The sequence below is a fragment of the Solanum lycopersicum genome, chromosome 4, assembly GCF_036512215.1.
Source record: "Solanum lycopersicum chromosome 4, SLM_r2.1".
Classification (NCBI taxonomy): Eukaryota; Viridiplantae; Streptophyta; class Magnoliopsida; order Solanales; family Solanaceae; genus Solanum; species Solanum lycopersicum.
The window spans coordinates 65,644,330-65,668,669 of record NC_090803.1 but is presented as its reverse complement, the minus strand read 5'-3'; the positions used below and the strand labels follow the sequence as shown (position 1 = coordinate 65,668,669).

The 24,340-nt window shown below is 36.0% G+C and overlaps 3 protein-coding genes across 5 annotated transcripts; 1 reads left to right on the top strand and 2 right to left on the bottom strand.

Moving 5' to 3' along the window:
• The first annotated feature begins 2,510 nt into the window (after positions 1-2,510).
• Positions 2,511-11,675, top strand: LOC101261408 (uncharacterized). The gene is made up of 16 exons (XM_004238131.5): positions 2,511-2,926; positions 3,648-4,026; positions 4,118-4,343; positions 4,422-4,667; positions 4,769-4,884; positions 5,516-5,614; positions 5,730-5,817; positions 6,143-6,372; positions 6,820-7,004; positions 7,130-7,329; positions 9,128-9,460; positions 9,578-9,679; positions 9,853-10,150; positions 10,562-10,710; positions 10,807-11,091; positions 11,283-11,675. Exons 2-16 carry the CDS (start codon positions 3,728-3,730, stop codon positions 11,457-11,459), a joined length of 3,033 nt encoding a protein of 1,010 aa, XP_004238179.2. The 5' UTR covers positions 2,511-2,926; positions 3,648-3,727; the 3' UTR covers positions 11,460-11,675.
• Positions 11,676-11,931: 256 nt separating this feature from the next.
• HO2 (heme oxygenase 2) lies at positions 11,932-15,635 on the bottom strand. Of its 2 annotated transcripts, none has more exon segments than NM_001247602.2 (5): positions 11,932-12,430; positions 13,028-13,160; positions 13,244-13,351; positions 14,157-14,380; positions 14,766-15,434. In NM_001247602.2, coding segments are annotated over 4 exon segments (1,083 nt in total). In that variant the 5' UTR covers positions 15,424-15,434; the 3' UTR covers positions 11,932-12,430; positions 13,028-13,067.
• A 406-nt stretch (positions 15,636-16,041) lies between these two features.
• LOC101262413 (uncharacterized) lies at positions 16,042-22,967 on the bottom strand. Of its 2 annotated transcripts, none has more exons than XR_011220919.1 (10): positions 21,999-22,967; positions 20,428-21,576; positions 19,153-20,301; positions 19,021-19,057; positions 18,278-18,354; positions 17,708-17,792; positions 17,523-17,606; positions 17,236-17,337; positions 17,046-17,144; positions 16,042-16,520 (listed from the first exon to the last, which is right to left on the bottom strand). XR_011220919.1 is itself a non-coding variant. In XM_004238538.5 (10 exons), exons 1-10 carry the CDS (start codon positions 22,728-22,730, stop codon positions 16,407-16,409), a joined length of 3,633 nt encoding a protein of 1,210 aa, XP_004238586.2. In that variant the 5' UTR covers positions 22,731-22,967; the 3' UTR covers positions 16,042-16,406. The 2 variants fall into 2 exon arrangements, 1 of the variants encoding a protein (XP_004238586.2); XM_004238538.5 differs by having other exon boundaries at positions 19,021-19,062.
• Positions 22,968-24,340: the final 1,373 nt, after the last annotated feature.

The following is a 24,340-nucleotide window of genomic DNA, read 5'->3' as shown; positions in this document are numbered from 1 at the left end:
TCAGATTACATTAATACAATTTTGAAATTTTAAAAATATAGAGTTATTTATTTCACTAAATAATAGATACCGAACGCAAAAAAATGGGATCAATTGTTGAAAAAAATCTATTCTATTTGAAATTTTCTTATTTTTTACATCGAAACTATTTCCAACCAAGTTATATTTGTATTGCTAAGTTATTAACTTAAAATTATCTTTTGAAATTACTCTTTTATCTTTTTAGCGAAAAACAAATAAGTGATTTTAACCCGTACAAAAAATGCAAAGTTCTTGTCATGTATAAAATATTATATATATATATATATATATATATATATGCATGTAGATTGAAGAAAACATGAATTATTTCCATATATTGTACCCAATATTAATTTATCATTAAAAGTATTTAATTAGATGCAGTGTGTAGTTTACAAAGAATGCCTATAATAAATATTAGGTAGTTATTTGCCACCAAACATATTTATAGTGTATACTAGATGACTAAACTTAGCAAAAAAACAAATAAATAATTTTTCTTTTGATGTTTCCTTTCTGTTTTACCAATATCGTTTAACCAATTTTGACCTATAATAGGGTTGTAGTAGGATTGTAATACTTTCCTCTTTAATAGAAGTATTGGATTTGAATTATGAATATAGAATTTATTTCTCACATAAATTTTTCATAATAAAAATTTAAATTAATCGATGTATAAGTATCACACATCAGATAAGAAAGAGACTATTAACGTGAGCCTACTTATGAACATTGACTTTGAAAAGTAATGTCAACTCATATCCAATTTGCAAAAATCTACCTTATATGGTCTATGTATTAATTAAGCAAGCTATTATATTTAATGTATGGCTACTTTAGGTTTATTGTTGGTACGTCCAAGTAGCTAGACCTATATGTAGAGTTTTATATGCCTTATATATATGTCAACTGCATTAATAACATACATTACTAGCATTTAATTGCAACATATATGTTCACGTTGACTAACATACATTTAGTAGATTTAAGTTAAAAGGAGCTTATTTATAATAAATATATAATTAGAATTGTCTTTGGCTAAGATTCAAATTTTTCTAAGTATATCACGAAAATTATATAATTTTTCTTCTTATTTCAATATTTATATTCAAACTTGATTAAAGTATGTTAATATCTAAAAAATGACGCTTTTAGAATAATTTTTTTCATTTTCACGAATTAATCACTTTAAGTCTTGAGGAGTTGAAATCTCTAGTTGGTTATGCCAAGAATAGAAAGATCCAAATCTACAAATTACAACACATGTTGATGAGTATATGTTGAGTTCGAATGGACAAAAATATTTTTCTTGCAAAGCATTTTATATAACAACTTATTTTTGGATCATTTTAGTTTTAATCATAGTCGACGTAAATTATTGTGTGTTTCAAATCTTGACATTAAACAAAGTGGAAGTTGTGAAATTAGGTCTTAGGCCTAACTCACACCCCAAAAGCTAGCTCAAAGGGTTGCCCAAGCCTTATAAAGAGTCCACCCATCTCATTAATCACCGATGTGGGACTTTTGTCATTCTTTAACACCCCACCTCACGCCCAGTGCTTAGCATATGGTGCGTGGGCAATTTTAATTTTGGGGACCCCAACATCGAGTGAGACGGGTCCTGCTCTGATACCATGTGAAATTAGGTCTTAGGCCTAACTCACACCCAAAAGCTAGCTCAAAAGGAGGAGGATTGCCCAAGCCTTATAAAGAGTCCACCCATCTCATTAATCACCGATGTGGGACTTTTGTCATTCTTTAACAGAAGTTCAGCTAATCAGCCACCTAATATACTAAGATTTTTCTTTTGCTATTACATATATTTTTAATCATGTGACGATCTTGTTAAACTAAATATTTCTAATTTTATCGAATAAAAATGCCAATTAAACACATGGAAACTAGTTAACCATGTTATAGTTTCCTAACAAATGTTTGCTAATACTAATTAATAACTTTTACCTAAGAATACAAATTTAATCAACTCGAGCAATTGTAAAAAAATTAGCACACATCCAAATTTACCGCTAAGACGAGGGCTACTTTCCATTTCATAATGACAGCTTTCGCTCATTCATTCAATTTGTTCAAAAACTCATTTTATTACTTATAAATGTACGTGTCAAGTTAAACACGAATAAATAGAAATGGACCAAAGAAGTATTTTCTCCGTTCGGTATTATTTGTCATGATTTTTATTTTTAGAGTCAAACTACAAAAATTTTGATTAACATTTTAAAATATATTTTTTCATCATATTAATATGTATATAATTGTAATTTATAGTACTTCTCGTGTACTTTTAGATATTTTTTTAAATATCAAATTAATATAATCTAATTCAACTTTAAAAATTAATTAAATTAACTTTTGAAAAGTTTAACGTGACAAATAATATCGAACGGATCGAGCATTAAAGAGAGTCAACAAAATACAGCAAAGGGAACACGTGTTTTATATCAACTAGTTCTTGAACCATGCGTTAAGCTACGTGGCGCGCTAAAATCCAACAAAGTCTGAAAAAGAAAAAAAAAACCTCAAAAAAAGCAAAAAAGCAAAAAAAACGAAACAACAAAATCTTAAGGATGTTTGGCTGCACAAGTTGCCAATCACAAACCAATCTTTTTGTTTTTTTTTTTGGTCACATCACATATGCACGACAGTCGTTAAAATTTTACAGTTACCAGAAAATTTTCCATTTTGGCTTCTGTGTCTGTACCTAAAAGTGTTAAAGACCGGACCTTTGAGGGACAGGGGTTGTGGGGTTTTGGTTTTTTTGGTTTCTTGATTAAGGAATATGCTCTGATTCCTTACAAGAAAAATGGTTTCTCAAATATGCTGATGTCTGTTCCAAAACTATAAAACAGACCCAAATACTCGCTTTTTGATCTCTTTCATCAATCAGGTAATAAGTTTTTTCTTGTTTTTTAGTTCTTGAAGATAACAATGAAGTTGATGTTGACAGCTTTTGTGATTTGTTGTTTGATTGGTCTTTTCTGTTTCATCTTTTGGTTTAAAGATTTGTTTTTTTCTTTCAGCATCCTCTAGATTTTGTGTTGAATATAGGTTTTGATCAGTTTTTCATTGAATAATTGTCCCCTTTTGCTAAATGTTGAATCTTTATTAGTGTCTGCCTATGTTGTTCATACTCTGTGTGTTGGATCCTCCAAAGTGCATATGAGACTATTTCAAAATTAATACTCCTTTGTTTCAATTTGTTTTGTCTTATGTTTCTTTTTAGTATGTTTCGATAAAAATGTCTCTTTTCTGTTTTTGGCTACACTTTAGTTTCAACTTACCATGTGACAGGCTTTAAGATTATAAGATTAAATAGTATTTTCGTACATTTTATATATATCGTACAAGATTCAAAATTATTCTTTACTTTCTTAAATTCTATATCAAGTTAAAACCATGCAAATAAATTGAAATGGAGGGAGTACTTCACTGAGTAGTTTGCTTTCTGAGTTGTTAAAATTTGGTTCGTTAGAAGATTGTGCACCTGTAATGATTGTACTTTTGATACAGTTTTCAGTGTCAAGTTGATTATGAATTGGGGTTTGGTTAAATTTCGCGTCATAATTATTGGGGCTAAAATGATGTACTGTATTTTCTCTTCTATGCAGTTGGTTCATGTGAATTAGAATTATTCATTGGGAAGAACTTCTATCCAGCAAAGTGGTGGGAATCTAGTACTGCTTGCTGAATGGGGTCTGATAAGCAGTCCAGTGGTCTGCTTGATACTCTAAAAATGGAGACAGTTAGGACGATCTTAACTCATTCTTATCCTTATCCACATGAACATTCGCGGCATTTGGTCATTGCGGTGTTTGTCGGATGCTTATTTTTTATATCATCAGATAACATGCATACACTTATTCAGAAGTTAGATAGCAATATCAAGTGGTGGTCAATGTATGCCTGTCTGCTTGGATTCTTTTACTTCTTTTCATCTCCATTTATAGGGAAGACAATCAAACCAAGTTACTCAAATTTTAGTCGTTGGTAAGTATTTTCTTTCTATCTGGCGTAATAACTAATCCTTTTAGTTAAATAAATTGATGAAACTGGTAATGAGAGGATTGTGTTTTTGCAGGTATATATCTTGGATACTTTTGGCTGCTCTATATCATCTTCCCAGTTTTCTATCTATGGGAGTAGATCTCAGGATGAACCTGTCTTTGTTTCTGACCTTATTTGTCTCATCCATTTTGTTTCTTCTCGTTTTCCATGTTATTTTTCTTGGGCTTTGGTATCTTGGCCTAGTTGCTCGCGTGGCGGGAAAGAGGCCTGAGATCCTGACAATTGTGCAAAATTGTGCTGTAAGTTTTTGGAACACTTTGTAAGATGATATAAAGTAGTTGGGGTCTTTGTGACTTATTTCTTCATCATCTCTGTAGGTTTTAAGCATAGCCTGCTGTGTGTTTTATAGTCACTGTGGCAACCTTGCTGTAGTAAGGGAAAAAACTTTTGGTCGGAGGAATTCTGGTTGGTTTTCATTGTGGAATAAGGAAGAGGGCAACACTTGGCTTACCAAACTCGTTGGCATGACTAAGCTGAAAGATCAAGTCTGCAAATCTTGGTTTGCTCCAGTTGGGTCAGCCAGTGATTACCCCTTTTTGTCCAAATGGGTCATCTATGGAGAGGTATTGTATCTCACAGTTTGTGTTTCACAATTTTCCAACTTGATATACAGGAGGATCTAAGTTGCTGTTGCCTTTTTTTCTTTCTGAATTTTACCTTTCAGTTAACTTGCAACGGGTCATGTGCACAATCATCAAATGAAATTTCTCCGCTATATTCATTGTGGGCCACTTTTATAGGCCTCTACATTGCAAATTACGTTGTGGAAAGGTCATCAGGGTGAGCAACTTGAATATTTGTTCACAGAATAAAGTCCTTTTTTGGTGTTGTCTTGTCTGCAGAACTGCTACAGATATTTAGACAACATTTTGACGTTTGCTGTACAGGGTCCACTTTTGAAAAATGTGGTCGTCTGTGTGAGAACTTTTGAGTGCAGTTTCTTAGATTAACATATGAATCAACAACATATTCTTACTGGATTATTCGATATTAGGATACCTGTCTACTTCGTTACTTAGCTGAGACCCTGCAGATTACAGAATGGATCTAGGGGTTAAGCTTGCCATCGCCATGGCATTAGCTGCTTGCACCTTATTCGTCTTTACGGGAATATCATTGAAGATGAAGTGCTTTTATGTTTTCCTTATGATGGCAAATTTATTAGTGTCATTATAGAAAAGCAAGTCAACCATATTCTGGTTGCTATTATGACTAATGCTTTAAATGGTACCTGGTTGGTTCAATTTGGCGCAGCACCCTATTCAAAATTGGAAAGCTTTCCCTTGAGTAAATTATGAGCATAGTTTTATTACCTGACATTATTCTGATTTTTCCTGCTTGGAGTGAATCGTAAGCACCATTCTGCTAGAGTTTCTTGTCTGCTAACAGTTCACACGATAATGATTAACAGATGGGCTGTTTCACGCCCTTTGTCACTCAAAGAGTTCGAGAAATTGAAGAAAAAGCAAACGAAACCTGAGTTCTTGGATATGGTTCCTTGGTATTCAGGGTATGTTCTTTCTTTATACCTCCTATGTCTCCCCTTTTATCTGTGGGGCCTGTATTCTGTAGTTAAAAAAACTTTATTAATCTTCATACTAGAACACTGATTACTGGAGTTGCAGGACATCTGCTGATTTATTCAAGACAATGTTTGACTTGCTGGTCTCTGTAACTTTGTTTGTTGGACGCTTTGATATGCGAATGATGCAGGTAAATATGATGCTCTTAATTCTTTCAAAGTATATTCTTCTACAGTGAAGTTCCTATTGTAACAACTTACGAGATGCTGCAATCTTTATTTTTGTAAAGATTTTAGAAGGGTCAAGGCTCAAAATGTTTCTCCTTTTGATAAAAACTCTGCACATGTTAATGAAATGACAAGTTTATAATGGATATGTAGTTTTGATGATAAAAGACAACATGCTTGATAAGTAGATTAATTATTTCATGAATTTAATTGATCTGGCTAATTTATTCGTGTGCTTATAATGGACTGGGTTGACCTTACATTATCCTAAAAATCTCCGATGGTTAGGCGGCAATGAGCAGGGTTGAAGATGGGGCTAAGCAGGAGGATCTTTTGTATGATCAGTTTAGTGGGAAGGATGGTCTGTGGTTTGACTTCATGGCTGATACAGGAGATGGTGGAAATTCTTCCTACACTGTGGCTCGGCTTCTTGCTCAACCTTCACTCCGACTCCAAGTTAATGGTTCAATGCGTACTCTGCCACGTGGAGACATGCTTCTTATTGGGGGTGACCTTGCGTAAGATTCTAGTTCTCTGTGTACTAGTAGTTTGTCTTTGCATTGTCCTGAGACATTCTGATAGCCTCATCTTATGTCTCAGAAATTAAGATAGTTCAATTAATTACACCGAAAATTGGACGGGCATCTTCAATGTAGATACTCTAGTACTGGCTATTATATCTAGGAAATCAGTGCGGAAGCAATTTCATTTCTTCAGCACTTACATGCATAAATGTTCAATCCACTCAGTTTTGGGTGTAATATGAAGCAAGCCATCTGTCGTGCTGATACATATACTTTTTGTTCTTTCTTTTTGTGCCAGAGAATTCTGTATGTTTTGCTTCTTTATTCATTTAAAGAAAAACTGTTCTGCCTTTTCACGTCATTTAGAACTAACAACAGCACGACAGTATGCTGTTGCATTTGTTAAACTAATAATTATTTATATTTTCTCGTGTTGTATAGGTATCCTAATCCATCATCATTTACATATGAGAAACGCTTTTTTCGTCCCTTTGAATATGCTCTTCAGCCTCCTTTGTGGTATAAGGAAGAGCATATTGCTGTAAGTAAGCCTGAATTGCCTCCTGAAGTGGATGAACTTAGGCAGTATGATGGACCTCAGTGTTTTGTCATCCCTGGAAACCATGGTCAGTATAGCTTCTTAGCTTGTACCTTGTGAACTTATTATTTCCTTTCGTTTCAGTAAAGCAGCATGGCTTCTTTAATCTTGATGTTCTTTTTATAATAATCGAAGTCCATTTGTGAATTGCAGACTGGTTTGATGGGCTCCAGACGTATATGAGGTACATTTGTCACAAGAGCTGGTTGGGTGGTTGGTTTATGCCTCAAAAGAAAAGCTATTTTGCGCTTCAGCTCCCCAATAGGTGGTGGGTATTTGGTCTTGATCTTGCTCTCCATTGTGATATTGACGTATACCAATTCAAGTTCTTCTCAGAATTAGTGAGAGATAAGGTATATCCTCTCTGCTACGAGCATAGTCGTCATGTTGCTTTTCTGTTATATCTATAATGGTGAATATTGGAACATTGTCCTGGTTTAAATATACTGTGAATATTGGAACATTGTCCTGGTTCAAATATACTGCTATTAGTTTAAAAAGGTGGATGTTTTATGCAGATTGGTGTTAATTGTTTCTGAAGTTCCTAATAAAGAAACTATAATCTTTATTCGTTGTGGAAAAAAATGATTGTCACATTAGTAGGATTAGTAATGACTGATGGTGATCTTTTACGCGTGTACAACTGAGCATGATACTGGTCCAGACTTCTGCGAACTTTTCCCAATAGCATTCTCAATTGATAGGAATAATCTAATATTGTTAAGAGAGACCATTAGCTACCTTCACCCAAGCCACCAACAACCAATTTCCTCCACCACCATTCACTATCACGACCGTCCATCTCTACTACCTTAACCAATTTACCACCAGCCCCACCATTAACCACCTATACCATCAATCATCACCGTTAACAAACCCCCACCACCAGCTTTCGCCGCATATCACAAATAAAAACCACGTCCAACTGTACTACCAACCATCACTGTACAATCATTACTTTGGCCCACATCCACACAACCTCCAGCTGCCATCGCTGCTAGCTTTTAGAACATGCTTCATGATACAAACAGATTTTACAACACGACGTCATTTAAGGTTTTCTCTAATATTCTCATGATATATTTTTCAACTATTATCTTTTAAAATACATCTACATTTGTTATTTTTTTTATAATACAAATTATACACATTGAGATGATTAGATAACAAAAAATCTCAATTTATTTAGCATTCAGATTAAGTGGCAACATATTAGTAATTAGATATTTATTCAGATTCAGACATCTGAATTTTAATAAATATAAATGAAACTGCGTTTGTTTGTGTTGAGGAAATGGTGTCCTGAAAGAGGTTTAGTTCACCGCTGGGAATACTGAAGCAGTATTAGTTGTTGAAAGTATTGAAGTCTGTGATATGGTATAATCGAGATACTTTTTCTCTAGTCGGACTTTAGAATCATGGGATGTGTATCAGTTGTTCTTACTGGGTTATTCTCTTATGATGAGAAGATCTAGAATTGCCTTGTTTCAATTTAACTTTTTATCAATCAAATATAAAGGAAAAAGAAGTTGATCCCCCTCTCCCACCAAATATTCAACTTTTTCATGAGAATGATGTGGGAATGCTTGTAATCTGTCATTTCAGGAGGAAGGCTTCTCAATATTGGTTTTGAGTTACGCATACATTTCTTATGGATTATAATTCCATGCAGTTCTTTCTTGCTGATCAGACCTGAAAATCATTTTGCTAGTGTGTGAATGGTAGCAGTCAGTTAAAAGATCTTAACAGTGAACAAGACCTTGACTAAAGCGTTAATGGTCCTTAGTTCCAGATTCATGTATTTCTCCTGTCTTTTTCTTTAAGCTACTGATTTTCAATATGAAATGAAGATAATCAAGCTTATAACACAATTAGTACTCAGTTTTTTAAGCCCGCAGAGTTGGTTCACAGCTGGTGTGTGGGAATTGTTGACGTAGTTGATTAAGGGATCCAATGCCTATATCATTCCTTGTGTAGGATTTTATATAGTTTTGAAATGTTACCTAAGCTCCTTATTGGTTCTTTCATGCCTTATTTCTGTTTTTATTTATGAAGAGAAAAGAGAGGAGAAGATTTGAGGTTTTTTTTTAAATATGCAAAGGATTTGTTTACGGAAGGTTTTAGGCCTTGCTTAATTGATGCTCTGTTCAGGTCGGGAAAAATGATTCTGTGATCATTATGACGCATGAGCCTAACTGGCTTCTTGATTGGTACTTCAATCATGTGACTGGAAAGAATGTTACCTACTTGATACGCGACCATTTGAAAGAAAGGTGTAGACTACGGATTGCTGGAGATGTGCATCACTATATGCGGCATTCATATGTTCCATCAAATAAGCCTGTTTATGTCCAGCATTTACTTGTCAATGGCTGTGGAGGTGCTTTTTTGCACCCTACACATGTCTTCAAGAATTTCAAAGAAATATATGGAACACCATACGAGACCAAAGCTGCTTACCCAACTTTTGAAGATTCAAGCAGGGTAAGGAGTTTAAAAGTTCCTTTTTGAAGGTTTTCAATCAGATACCTACCCCAAAAAAAAACAAATTTCTGGTCAGATATATTATTCAGGTGCTTACATGCTTATTAACATTTGCAGATTGCATTGGGCAATATATTGAAATTTAGGAAGAAAAACTGGCAATTTGATGTTATTGGTGGCATGATATATTTCATATTGATCTTTTCTATGTTTCCACAGGTAATTTGTATTTTAGATTTTTGATCTGTTCTTTTAGATTTGTTGTAAGCATCAGTTCCCTCGCTGCCTCATGCGATGTCTTTGTCAGCAGTATATAGTGTTTCACTTTTCTAATGAACAGAAGATGTATTGCTGCTGGGCAAGAATGACTAATCATTTCCATCTGCTTCTAGTGTCAGCTAGATCACATTTTAAAGGATGACACCTTCTCGGGTCGCTTGGGAACCTTCTTTGGCACAGTGTGGGATTTGTTTATGTATATGCTGGGATGCTCATATGTATCAGCAGCTGGTGCTATATTACTTTTAACTATTGCAATAGTCTTTGTGCCTTCAATGGTGTCTTGGAAAAAGAGACTACTAATTGGGATTCTTCATGTGTCCGCACACTTGGCTGCTGCCTTGATTCTCATGCTCTTGATGGAATTAGGTGTTGAAATATGTATTCGGCATAAATTACTTGCAACTTCAGGTGAGGTTTTGTTTATTGTCTTCAATGTGTGATTCAGTTGATTTGTCTCCTCTTTAGTCCAGTCCATTGTCGCTATATCTGATTCTTAGTATAAGCTCATTATGACATGGATTTGCACATACGTGACAGCAGAGTGCTTAAAAGTTCTCAGCTAATGCACGGAACTAATTAGACGTCCTCTCACTGTGATGTCCCATCTATTGGATACAACGCATTTATAGTACAACGCGCAAGCAAATAATTTATTTTTTTGACTTCAGAATGATAGTATACCTTTTCATTCTTTGATTGTTCTTTGATAGATAGCTTCTCTGAGCAACTGGTTAAATGGAATTACTGAACTCAGCCTTGGTTTCCTGTTTCTTTGAATCCTATTGTTTTTTTGTTAAACAACGTAACTTTGTAATCCAGGTTATCACACGTTATATCAATGGTACCAGTCTGTGGAGAGTGAGCATTTCCCGGATCCAACTGGCCTTAGGGAACGTATAGAACAATGGACATTTGGCCTTTATCCAGCATGTATCAAGTATCTCATGTCCGGTTTTGACGTTCCTGAGGTAAGAAATCATATGATAGGGGATGCTGCTTCATGAAGATTCAGTTTCTCTGTGATATTTCTGTCCTTCCTCTAATCTCACGCACGCAAATTTCAGGTAATGGCCGTCACCAGGAGTAATATTTGCAAAAATGGGATTGATTCTCTCTCCCGAGGGGGTGCTGTAATATATTATGCATCAGTTTTCCTATATTTTTGGGTCTTATCAACTCCAGTGGTTTCTTTGATACTTGGAAGCTACCTCTACATTTCCATCAATTGGCTTCACATACATTTTGATGAAGCATTTTCATCACTCCGCATTGCAAATTACAAGTCATTTACACGGTTCCATATCAATACCAAAGGCGATCTTGAAGTTTTTACCCTTGCAGTTGATAAGGTGAGCCTATCTTTATCATCCCCAATAAAAAAAGGAACACAAACTCACTGTCTGCTGATCTTCATAGCCGATCCCAGCTAGTTGGGATTGAAGCTTAGTTTCTTGATTGATTTTTGAAGCTCTCTGGAAGAGTACTACTTTTAGGAGAACTGAATATGAGCTATTTACACTTAAAATGTATGATTTTGCAGGTTCCGAAAGAGTGGAAATTGGATCCAAAATGGGATGGGGAGTCGAAACAGCCACAAGAACCAAGTTATCTCCAGAAGTTCCCTAGCAAATGGAGAGCTAAGGCCTCTCAACAGGACCCTGTAAATACTGTGCGAATAATTGATCATTTTGTCATTGAACACAGAGAAAAAACCTGATTCAGAACTGTCGAATGGGTAACTTAGTCAATGAGTTGTTTGATTGCTAACTCATCTAGTGCCATCTTGTACAGATGTTGTAGGGTAAAGTTGCTTAGAGATTAGTTGATATACAGGAAGTTTTCTGGGATAGGAACAGGATTGTAAGAGGCAAATGAAAGATCCATTTGGATCATAGTTTAGTTAAGAAAAGAGAAATATCCTTGTTACTTGTTAGTCATTATACTCATCTTTTAACTGTACCACTATTCTCTTTTAGGCAAATTTGTCTAGCAATTTCACATTATGAGATATTACTAGTATCTTGTGGCTGGTGAAATGAAGAACCTAAGCAGTTCGGACAGATGGAAGAAATTACTCTAGTGTTTTTACCGTTGTTGGAATTTGAAAATCGACTTATATAATCAACTCTTCTACATTACCAATAGTATCAAAGTGAAATGTGATAAGCAACTTGAGACATTAGGAACAGAAAACACAATTATCAGTACTCTTTCTCCATATCAAATGCAAAAAATATTGCATTTGTCAAATAAATGGCTCTAAAATGCTTATGTCTTGGAACTTGATTTCCACTTTCTTGAAACACATACATGAACTCTTGGTGCTCTTCTGTTTATGCATTGAAATGCTTTCATGACTGGATTCTGCACAGCTTTTTTAATAATACATATACCATAAAATTCATTCCACCAAAATCCTACAGGGACCTCTTCTAAAGGAAAATAAAGAGATTCTCGACAAGTACATCTCTCCTTTACGTTTAGAATGTTCCCGAGGCCTCTGCAAGTTAAAACCAGAAGACCAGGGAAAGGAAAGAGCAAAGCTACCTGCCTCTAGATGCAGCCATATTCACTCATCTGCAGCTTGATAAACGTGATCGATGACAATCCTCTAAGTTGTCGATGTATCCTGTTTAGTGCAAAATACGCACAAGAAGTTTGCGACCACGACACTGGTGAGTTAGCTGCCTTGCCATGAAAGGAAATGCCCATTAGGAACAGAGTGAGTTGATAAATGGAATCATAGTATCAGCCAAACTTTCCAGAAGCAATAAAGACATGGACAATGATTAACAGGCCAAAACATTTTAGAGTGCATGAGACTGAGTAGCAGGAGGGTATACAATGATTAACAGGCCAAAACATTTTAGAGTGCATGAGACTGAGTAGCAGGAGGGAATTGCATCACAAATTCAAAGTGAGCTACATTCCTTTAAAGGGTGTTCTGTAGCCCTGAAATCACTACTACTCCTAATTTGGCAATACTACGTACAGTGATGAGTTAAAAATGACCAAAATCGACTGCAACAAGAGAGAATGATTTGCGTAAATAACATGTTCATTGCCCAAGAGAAGACAATAAGAGTGTACAAGTACTATTACTAGATAATCAAACCAAAACATAAATCCCAGTAGACCTGAACAAGATTAGGAAATAATGAGTACTAAGTTACTTTCTAGGCACACCAATCAATATTGATAGAACAGATTCACATGACATGACATGTGGAATGAAATAAACATCGTATAAAAAAAACAATTAGTTTAGGATTGACGTGGTCTAACCATTGAGAAACCAAGTTCGGCCTTTGGATTGGAATGGCTTTTACAGGATGATTAGCCGAACAATTTGACCCATAAACCGGAATGCCTTTGTTACTTCTCTCAGGGACTTATTCTTGTCATCTCTAGACCAATGCTGCAATAAAGATGCAATTGATAGAGTGAGTGGTGATTTTGAAGCATTGAAACAAATCCATGATGCAAAAATGTTACATTTACCTTCGCCAGCATGTTAAAACTATCACGCACATCTCGCAACAACTTTTCTTCATCCCCCTCCCACTTGTAGAATTCCAACTCTTTTTCCTCTAAGAGTCTCTCAAAGGCCTAATAACATTAATACAGTAAATATAGATAACCAAACATATAAATACTGCATTAAAGGAGTTAACATATTGAAAGTCAGAGGCTCAGAGCCACCCTTTTTCCCTTTAATTTGCATCCTTATATTTATCGACTCCTACCTAAGTCTTATACTAGTACTATTTGAGCTTCAGAACTGTTTATGACAAGATAAAAATTAGAGCCACAAAACAATTACTAAAGCTGAACTTACTAACTGTAACAAATTACTTCACCCCTCCCGAAAGAGAAAAGAAATAGTCTTGTTCATTCAATAAGGCGTATATATCCCAAGTAATCTTCAAACATGTCAAGATACCATGTGTTCTTCATGGTTTTTATGAAGAAAAGTTTAGGCTCAAGCTGGAACTCAATGAATTAAAACTCTAGGAATCTAATGATGGAAAAAGGATGCATGGAGGTGTGCTCCTTCCCAAATTTACTTAGCTCATATATTGTTTGTTTGATTATTTCAATCGTAATTTTCTGAGCAGGGTCTTCATTTTCTACATATCAATAGAAACATATGTTATATAAAGAATCTCAACACAAGGCAACATGATACGACACTAAATAAAGCTCACAAATCCCAATGGCCATATATTTTCAGTTCACACATGATCTACCATAGAGCGCTTCCATCCAATATATAATAATCTTTCACTGGAAGCTTCACAAAGATAACATTTGAAGAAAGACATTTGATGAACACGCTTAATTTAATACTCCGACAAATAAAAACTCCACAAAACGTTCAGAGGATAATGACAAACACAGAAGGAAGTTGTACCTTTTTGGCTATGACTTGACCTCCTGCTATGTGTGAGAAATATATGTTGTAGAAGTGACTGAGAAATAAACGAGGAGTCTTTTCTGCCAGTTCCTCCAGATAATTGGCGTAAGTGACTCCAGGAATGCTCGGTTCAGGAATTTCATGACCCTGCTGGCCAAACCATTTTAGGTCTTTCGATATACATTCTGTTCGCTCCAATCCAGTCCTTCTGAAGTAGGCATCTACGTTAAACAAACAGCAAACAGTTTGACATCATTTGAATATCAACAAGTAACATGTTCTAAAAGTTTTGAAGTGTTCCTCTTCTCCTTTTTTCCAATTACCACAAATAGTTTAAATTCAACCCTCACCAACATATAACACTGCTTCTTTTTCCTCTGTCATGAACTTTCAGCACAAACTCAGTTGGATGGCTACCTAAACTTTCACCTTGTTTGTTAGGGTTCGATAATTCAATTCCTTATTCCCCACCTTGTAATCCCCTCCTCATTTCCCCTACCCCTACCCCTAATTCAAAAAGAGAAGAGAAAAACTGAAAGTTGAAAACTTTTTGGTGAATGTAACATAAATTAATCCCAGAGAATTTGAATGTGTAGAACAACTTACAAGAAACATCACTGGACTCATCAACAATGCGTTCAATTGTACTAAAAACAAGCTTGCTATCAACAAGATACTTGAGAAATCCTTCTATACTTGGCTGCCAAGTCGCTTCACCACCACCACTACCACCGCCACCTACATCATCCTCGTCCGACGAAACTGACTCATACCCATCATCTTTCATTTCATCATCACTCTCCGACTTCTTTTTGCCTTTGGAGTTACGAAATTTCATAGCAACAAACCTCATTTCTTCAGTAATACCCTTTTTCTCACCTGGGTATTGTTTTCTGTACCTCCTTCTCTTCCTCTTCCTCTTCACTGGAGGCTTTTCAATTGATATCACCCCATCTCCTCCTCCTCCTCCTTCTTCTTCTTCTTCTTCTTCTTCCTCTTCGTCTTCGTCTTCTTCAGTTTCAGTTTCGGGTTCCGTGTCTAAGTCTGATTCTGAAAGTGTAAATGAGGAGGCTGCATTGAAGTTTGAGCATTGAAGAACTCTGTGTGTCCAGTTTTGGTACTTTGAGGAAATTGATAGGAAAGAAGTAAATTTAGCAAAAAATTGTGGCTTTGGGGTTTTATGGAGCAAGGAAAGTGAAGATTTTGAGGTGGGTTTTGGTATTGGTAGTGAAGAAGATGAGCAATAGCATGTCAATGTTGCCATTTCTCTTCACAGTTATCTCTCAAGAGTCGAGGAATTAGCTCTGTTGCTGCCATTGTTGTTCTGTTTTGTTCAAATATAAATTAAGCCACAAACACCGATTATACCCCAAGTTAAACTAAACTTAAAATTGAACTGATAAACTCAGGTCATAATAATATTTTTGATCCCTAAATTATTGAGTTAAAGTATTTGTTTTTAATATCCTCCGGTTCATTTTTACATTTGTCACTTATTCTTAAAATAAATTTTCATTTATACTAAATATTAATTAACAAGAATAGTATATTAGAATATTTATATCAATAATTATTTTCTCAATAAATGACATGTGTTTCAGCATATTAAGCTTCAATTAGACTGATTACTAATTCCTCTAATCACCCCAAATGAACCATATGCACACAAATCTGAATCATATATACCTACGCTATACAAATCTGAATTAATCGAACCACAATATAAACATCTGGAAAACTAGTAATAGCAACAATAAATGATGATACTATGAATTAGTCGCTTGTGAAAAGACTTGTCACTTTTCAAACAGTCCATCCGAAAAAAGATAAATAATCTTTACAGCTTATTAAACAAGTATTCTCAAAGAAAGGGAAGTCATAATTTCTGGAAAAAATAAAATTATATATAACAGTATATGATACAGACTTTTATTACAGGAAAAAATATTATACAACACTCTCTCATGAATGATCTTATAAGAATCATCTGCTAGAGGAAATCAATCAATGGTTAGTAACTCTCCCTAATGTTCAGCCTAGTAGAAACTATCAATGTACAAGTAAATCTGTAAACTCAACCTATGAAGTTGGTACCTCCATATGAGCCTTGTTTAATAAATCTAGGCCACAAGGAGCTTCCAGTCCCTACTAGAGTATATCAACTACTTACACTATTTGCATGTGAATCATGGAGGAAAAAGGAATGTCAAAACTCCGTTATCCTTGGTTGTGGATTATGTACAGTTATCATCGTTTACTAAGAGCTTTCAATTTGTGCAAGAACTCTAGTGTCTCTTTATAAGAAGGATCGCTGCGACTCAAAGGCTTGCAGGAATTGATATGATCAGTTGACTCCAAAACCTGCATCAAAATGTGGCACAGATGATAAACATCACGTTGTTTACGTAACTCCAGCAGAACAATCTTCATCCATTTTCACAGTCAAAAACAAGTATAAGACGACGCAAGACATTGGGATCAAGTTCTTTCAGGTTTTGTTCGCTACCTACATTGAAAACCTTTTCGGAAAGCTTCACTTCCTCTCACCCAATAAAATTTTAGAAACTTGAGAAATAACATAAAGCGACAACCACTTCAAAAAATGGATTAGATTATCTCCTATTAAAGATGATAATTAACTCCATGTTTCCATTAACATTTATTTATATATGCAACTGTCAGAAAAGTTCACTAGACCCCCAAAAACTGAAAGAAGAATACTTCACTAACATGATCTGCCTTATCAAAGTAAGCTTTTAAGTAGAAGAAAAAACACACTACTATGGTCGCAATGCTCAACCGCACAATGCAAGCAATCAAAAATGATAATTGCAGACTATTACAACAAATTTAGGTGTCCAGTAATCATCAATTTGAGCAACTTACAACTAGTTCTCCAAATCCGGGATATGCAGACTCTAATGGTACAATTTCCATTCGGAAAGCCCAGCCTCCATAGCCTTCAACAATTGGAGTTACCTTTGTCTACAAACGGATCCTCATTATTAGAAAGGCAATGAGAGAAGTGATTTTTTTTTCTAAAGGGAGAACTAAAGGTCAGGAAAAATGTTAGTACCTCGCAGAAACTGAGGACCTCAAGCTTTCCTTTCTTATGAAGCTGTCCCATGAAATCATTTAGCTCAACCAATCTTGGAGATCCACTTCTCAGCTCCCCAATCTAGCAATGGCAAAAGGAAATATTTATAAAATTTCACACCCACAGGCACCCGCAACAAGAATCTCAAATTCAAGTGCATATTTTATTTTGAAAAAAGGAACTGAAGTACTCTTGAAAAAACACACAAATTCAGAAGAGAAATAAGATAACAAGGTAAACAAAGGGAGCAGGTAAGTTTTACTAACAGTGGGTGCAGGGCGGAAAACAAGACCCATTTTCCAGGGCATGTCTGCAAGTTTGCTGCCAAAATGAGGACAGCTGTAGAATACCTGACCGAATTATTTTTAAAAAATTAATAATAAGCAAATTTAACAAGTACGCAATTTGTAGAATGTCTTATAATTTATCTCTGAAAGAGAGCAGGACATACAACTCCAATTGTATTCTTGACAAAGTTATCCTTCTTTTCTGCTTTTGCTTGATACAACATCTGCTTGACAACGAGGCCGCCCATGCTGCCAATTGCAACAAAAAGTGTGTTTATGTCAATACACATGTACAGCTATAGAATATCAGCTTAACTGGATGCTTAAGATCAATTTAAGAAAACGCTGCAAATGGGTTTAGGTGTCATTACTAAGTGTGAAAAATGACCGATTTAGTTCAAATTTGCACTATTAGGAAGTAAAAATAATTACGGTACCATAATTAAAGAACAGTTAATAATGTGTACTATGAGCCAGACTGAACATGTGCAGGGCAAGACAACATTTTTGCGTTGTCTTGCCAATCATAGGTGTAGGATACGAATGTTTCTTGAAAAGAGCAGCAGAGGTGCTACATAACATGAACTAAAACTTCCTGCAAAGGGAGGTGATAAATTTTAAAGCAGCCTAAAAACAGAAGGTCTAATGAAGGTACTTCCAGTTAAGAGTGTGCCGATAATTACAGGCTCCGAGCAATCTAACAGCTTAAAGTACGCGGTTTGATTAGGACCAACCTATGTGAAATGAATACAACTGGTCGATTGCCGATGCCTGCAGCAACAAGCTTCTCCAACAGCATGGCACTTACTTCCTGCGGATTTAAAACAATGAACTGCATATACATCTGATGTCACTGAAATGCATGCACAACAGATTAAACAACCAATTGACCAACAAAACATGCAAGGGGCTCTGCACCAATAACAGTCTTCAAAATGAAGAAAAACCCATTCTAACAATAAAACTTGAAGATATAACTGTCCCAGCATTCACTGTACACTAGAAATCCACAACTTTATGCTGCAGCCCAAATTTTATGCTGCAGTGCAGAACTATAGAGATCGACAACTTTTGGTTACTCGTTGCGAAGTTCAGCGCTTACTTTAGCTACAACACAAAACTGCATCGAAGATTCGTGCTGCAACACAAAAGTGCAACGCAGATGGTTCCACCCATCCGAGGTGATTTGAATTCTGGTCTCCGTGGTCCTTTACAGCTTAATTGAGCGCTCACACCCCCAGATGCAACACTCCTTTGTATTTTTTTCATAAGGTTTTTGGTAAATAATGGTGCAAAATGTCATCTTCCGCTCTCCGGTGGATGGACTATATATGGCAATGGATCTATATTTCTTGAATGTTTTGGAATAGATAAACTAGCCTTTACAATTGATGAAGCATTCCAATGTTTTGCATGATAAAATGAACACAACCTCAACACACAAGATAACTTGAGAAAATTTAAGAAGTAAACAAACCTGAAGAGGTAGGCTTGCCCCGGACCACTGGGTTAGACTGCTCTGCATACAACTCCATGTTTTAAGTCAGAAAACAAGGCAAACCTTTTTTTTTTGACAAATTTTAAAAGGAAAGACAGAGTATGCACCAACCTTGTACTTGACACTAAACAGACGGGCATGAGGAAAATCAGATGGAAGCCATTCACCAGGCCAAAATGTTCCTTCCCTTCCAGCCTCTTCATCAATTTTTTCAACCAAGCCAGATTTGGTTGAAGACTTGTCATCTGACAACCGCCATGTTTTGAAGGGTCCACCACGCAAGCCGTGGATAAAGACAACGTCAACTAAAGGTACTTCAAATTGTGAGATATTCTCTGATTCACTAGCAGATGTCGATGTTATATCAATATTGATATCTTCATTTGTTGTACACTCACTCCCAGCAGAATCATTGGCACCTGGAGATGACCCATCCACTGATTTTACCATTATCTTTTCTACACATTTCCAGTGCGGTAATTCAGGATTTATCAGGAGTATCATATCAGCGTAACGAGGGCAAGTTTGTTCTTTGTTAGAAACATTTCCATGAAGAACATCACCATCTACAGAATCTTCACCAGCTTCGTCATCACAGAATATGTTCAAAAGTGTTGCCCTCGCATAACTTCGAATTTTAGGGTCATTGCAACCAGGAATCCCTCCGTTAGCACATTCTTCAAGCCATTCGCACCACTCTTTATCTCCAACTAGTTCTTTCTTGACTTTTGGAAGAACTGAAAGTACATTTAGCAACCGTGCTGCATGCTTCCGAATATGACCGGTAGGTGGAACACGTAGACTGGATGCATCATTCTGATTCGCAGTAGTAGAAGCTTCACCATGAACAGTTGACACCCGATCCTGTCCCTCCGATGCTCGTGACGCATCATATGCTTCTATAGCAGCCAGTTGTTCATAATCATCATCCAGTAACAAGCGCCTAAGCAAACAGAGGCCTCCATAATCAGCTATTTTGTTCTGACAGAGAGTATCTTCAGCACAGATTTCTGTCAGTGCTTTAATCCCTTTCAGTGTGGCCACTGCAGAATCTGCAGCATTGATCTTAGGCAATTTGTCTTTCTTAAGATTTTTTAGTGGCCCAGCAAAAGGTTCAAGGGAAAGAAGATCTGCCAAGGGATGTGTATCGTCAGCATTGGCAACTATTCCTAGTTGCGTTCCTACTAAATTGACAACTGCTCCAGCCAACTGATTAGCAGTTTGTGTGGCCAAAACTACATTTGCTTGATCAACTTGGGTCTGCAAAATTAAGAATATCCATGAACCACATAGAAACCAAGGAGACACGAGATGTTTTTACTTTCAAGTAAAAAAGACTACTTTCACCGTCCCAAAACAAAAACAAAATAGATTAGTGTGACAAACCTTCACTTTATCACTTTTTGGTTGGTTATTTCCTTTGCTTAATGCTGTTTTCTTGGATTCCAGAACATCACTTAGCATAATAGTTAACCATCCCTGAGAAATTGGTATGGAGGATGGTCCATAATCTTCAAGAATGCGTGTTAGGATTTTTATTGCTGAAGATCTTATAGCATCAGAGGACGACTGTCCAAAGACCCAAGGGAGCAGAACTCCAGACCAATGCTGGCTTTCTTCCAGGGACATATGCCATTCCCTAGCACAGAGCAACTCCAAAGCCTTAGCCAATGCTTCTTGCACCGAAGAATGCTTTGTGGTCTGTTTAGCAGCCTCTCTCATTAAATGAAGACCCTTTTCCACTGCTACCTCCTGTGCTGAAGGGCTACGCTCAAGAGAAATCAAAAACGCAGACAATGCTATCTGAGCTAGTGGGATGTCCTGTGTTTTACTTGCATGTGAAACAGTAGACAGAAGACTAGAAGTCCAATCAGAAACAGAAGTACTTAGCGGCAGATTGTGGTCTTCCAGAAGCAACTTAACCATCAGACTTCCATGCCATTTCACAGATCTCTCGGGTGCTACTAAAGCAGCCATGACCACATATCCCTCTTGATCCAATTCTTGAATATGATACCTATTAACTTCCGAAGCCATTGCCCAATTTGCTAATGCCCAAGCAGCAAAAGGAACGGCGACTTGTTCAGAATGCAAATCATCCCAAAGGCCAGGAACCACAGCAGAAGACATATTTGATCGTGCTGATGAACTATCACTTATGTTGTTAAACAAGAGATTACTAGGCGTGTTTTTCACTGTCTGGCTAGTACTAGGAGGCCCCATTTCTACAAGCCCATTAGTTCTTGAAAGTCCTACGGCAGTCGTGCCTTCAAGAATTTTCATCCCAATACCCTTCATACCTTCTCCGCCATCATCATCCTCCCCGTGTGGCTCATCCCAGTGCATACCACCTTCCTCAATTACTTCAATAGCTGCAGCAATATCTCTCATCTCAGCATTTTTGGGTAGTGTAGGCTTGAATGAAAGCTTGTCTGCACTTTCGCAATGTGAAGTGACAACATCCATAATTGCTGCAACCAGCATGCTCCTACCTTTCAAGGAATCAGAGAGATCGAATGAACTACGTCTTGAATGCTGTTTCCAACCAAAAAATTACATGTCAAACTCCATAATTATAAAATGAGATAACAACAGTTCAATAAATCTCAATTGCCTCACCACAAAGAACTTAATATATCGTGTCCCATTGATAATTTAGGAGTATCTACAAGGGCTTGCTTGAGGTACCATTTAAGTCCTGGAGTTAGGCACCAAAATAGATTACATATTTCACAAAATCTAGCTCGCTTTAGTACTTCCATATTATTATCAATTTTCTTTTTTCCTTCATTTGTGTCATTTTCATTCAATTTCACACTTTAATCGAGTCTTGCATTTAAATACTGATTCAAACAACTATTATCGGCCTTATGAATCCTCAATGTCCATTCTGCTCTATTTGTATTCATTCCATTTCATTCATAAATAAACAAAAAAAATCATGACAAAGGACTCACCTTTTTCGATTGCCGAGGCTGAGCAGAGAAGATAAACCTAAGAAGATATGGCACAGCATGAGGCCTTCCTAAAACATCCTCACACACAATAGGATCAGCAATCAAATAGGCCAAAGCTCTAGCAGCCTCAGCCTGGGTCCAACAATTCTCCCCTGACATCGCCACCGTCTCCAGAAGCCAATCCACCACCCCGCCACCGCCAGCAGCAACAAGCGCCGCCCTCCGACTCTCGCTAGCGGCAGCAATGTCAGCTAACAAAGCCGCAACCCTAAGCTCAAACCCGACCCGAACCTCATGATTCGCCGAAGACATAACAGACCTCAACGACTTCCATAATACAGAAGCTGCTGCCCCTGTCTTCTTCATCCTATCCACAATCCTAATCAACGACTCATTCGATTTCCCTACCACATTCTCAATTTCATCATATATTGTAACACCTTCACCTTTTCCCTCCCTTTTCTCCTCTTCATCATCTCGTGTCAAAACAACAGCACAAGAAGAAACAATGGCGGTAATAAGGGTCGCCGATAAAGCAAAAACAGAGTAACGTGACAGAGAAGTAGGGTGTTGGGGTTGCCGAATTGGAGGGTATTTAGGAGAAGGGACAAGATGGGGGTTATTGATATTGTTAGGGATATCAACGGAATTACGAGAAGAAGAAGAGAGGAAACGACGGCGAGGTAAACGGATACAACACCGGCGGCTTGTTCTGCAAAGAAGTCGAAGCATAATTCGGTTGACTTAGTTGAAGAAAAACGAAAATTAATGTGCTAATTGTTCGTATAAAAGAGTAATTAAGAAGATAAAATTTGTGGATTATGGATAAAGGGTTAGTAGTAAAAGCGAAAATGGTGGAAAGAAAGCGGTGGTTTATGAATTTGGAGTTGCAGGAAGGAAGAAGAATTTGAGAAATGAAAAGAGGGAATTTAAGAGGTAATATGCGGAATCTTGTGATGTTAATTTGTCAAATATAGTCTTAATCACATGACTTTAAATGAGTACTTAGATGGTGAATGAGTAAATAAATTATTATTTGTATTTGACATTTGAGGTTTGATATTCGCATAATTATTTTTATAATTTAATTTTAATATAAATCACTTCATATTAATGACGTTTTTATATTTAGAATTAGAATTTGAGATAAGAATAAGGTATTTTATTATTTTATAGAAAGAGTATGGAAAATTATTAATCCTATCGAACTCAAGGATAGTTACGACATTTTCATCGTGAACAATAGATTTATATATTTTGGTATTCAAAGGTACGTCATTTAGGCTTTTTAATAAATATATAGGGTTGATAGCCCTTATATATTAGTTAGAAAATCTTAGTTAGACACTTAAATACGACGTATTTTAATTAAGTATTTGAAATATGAGATTGTTTCTATTAAAAATTGTTGGCTGAAAATAATTTTAAAAATATTTACTCATATTTTTAAACATCTATTACGTAGATAAGTTAATAATATAATATATGTCATCTCTTTTTAATTATACACGTTAACCTCGATAAGCCGTAAAACTGCATATTCCAAATGATAGTAATGTTTATAATTAAAGGTCAAGACATATTTATCTAGTCATAATGACTCATATTTAACAATAAGATTTAAACTCATGTTCGTGTGAATAAGTTTTAATCATTAAAAAAATTGAATAATTTTTTTGTCCTCGCTCTATCCATAAATCATTAATCATCACAATTTCTTTCATTACAACTACAATTACCATTATCAATATCAACCATCATTATTATCAGTTCACCATAACCATTTCTATCATCACAAACATTATTATTGTCAGTTACTAACAAAATACCACCTCCAACCATCGTTATTTTGTTAACTCCACTACTATAGTCATCACCTCTCCTATTACTATCAACCATTTACCTTTACTGAGATAAATTTCTACTACCAACCATATTTAATTACCATTAACACATCGTCAGTCACAACATATGCTTCATCTATTATAATCATCATCGCCAACTGTTAACATCAATTAATTACATTATCACAACATTCATTATCACTACCAGCCGCTAAATAACACTAACACATCGTCAAAAATCATACATTTTTCAACTATCATGGTCATTATCCTCAATTGATAACGTCAATTAACTCCAATATCAGAGATTTCACCATCATTATCATTATCATTTTTGCGTCAGTCACTACAACATCAACCAGCTCCATTGATACAACTATCATCATTACCATTTCTAGCAAACATATCATTAGCCCCAGCTGATAACATCAATCAACTCCAGTATCAAAGTTTTTACCATCGCTATCAATCGTTATTTTTGCGTTAGTCACTACAACA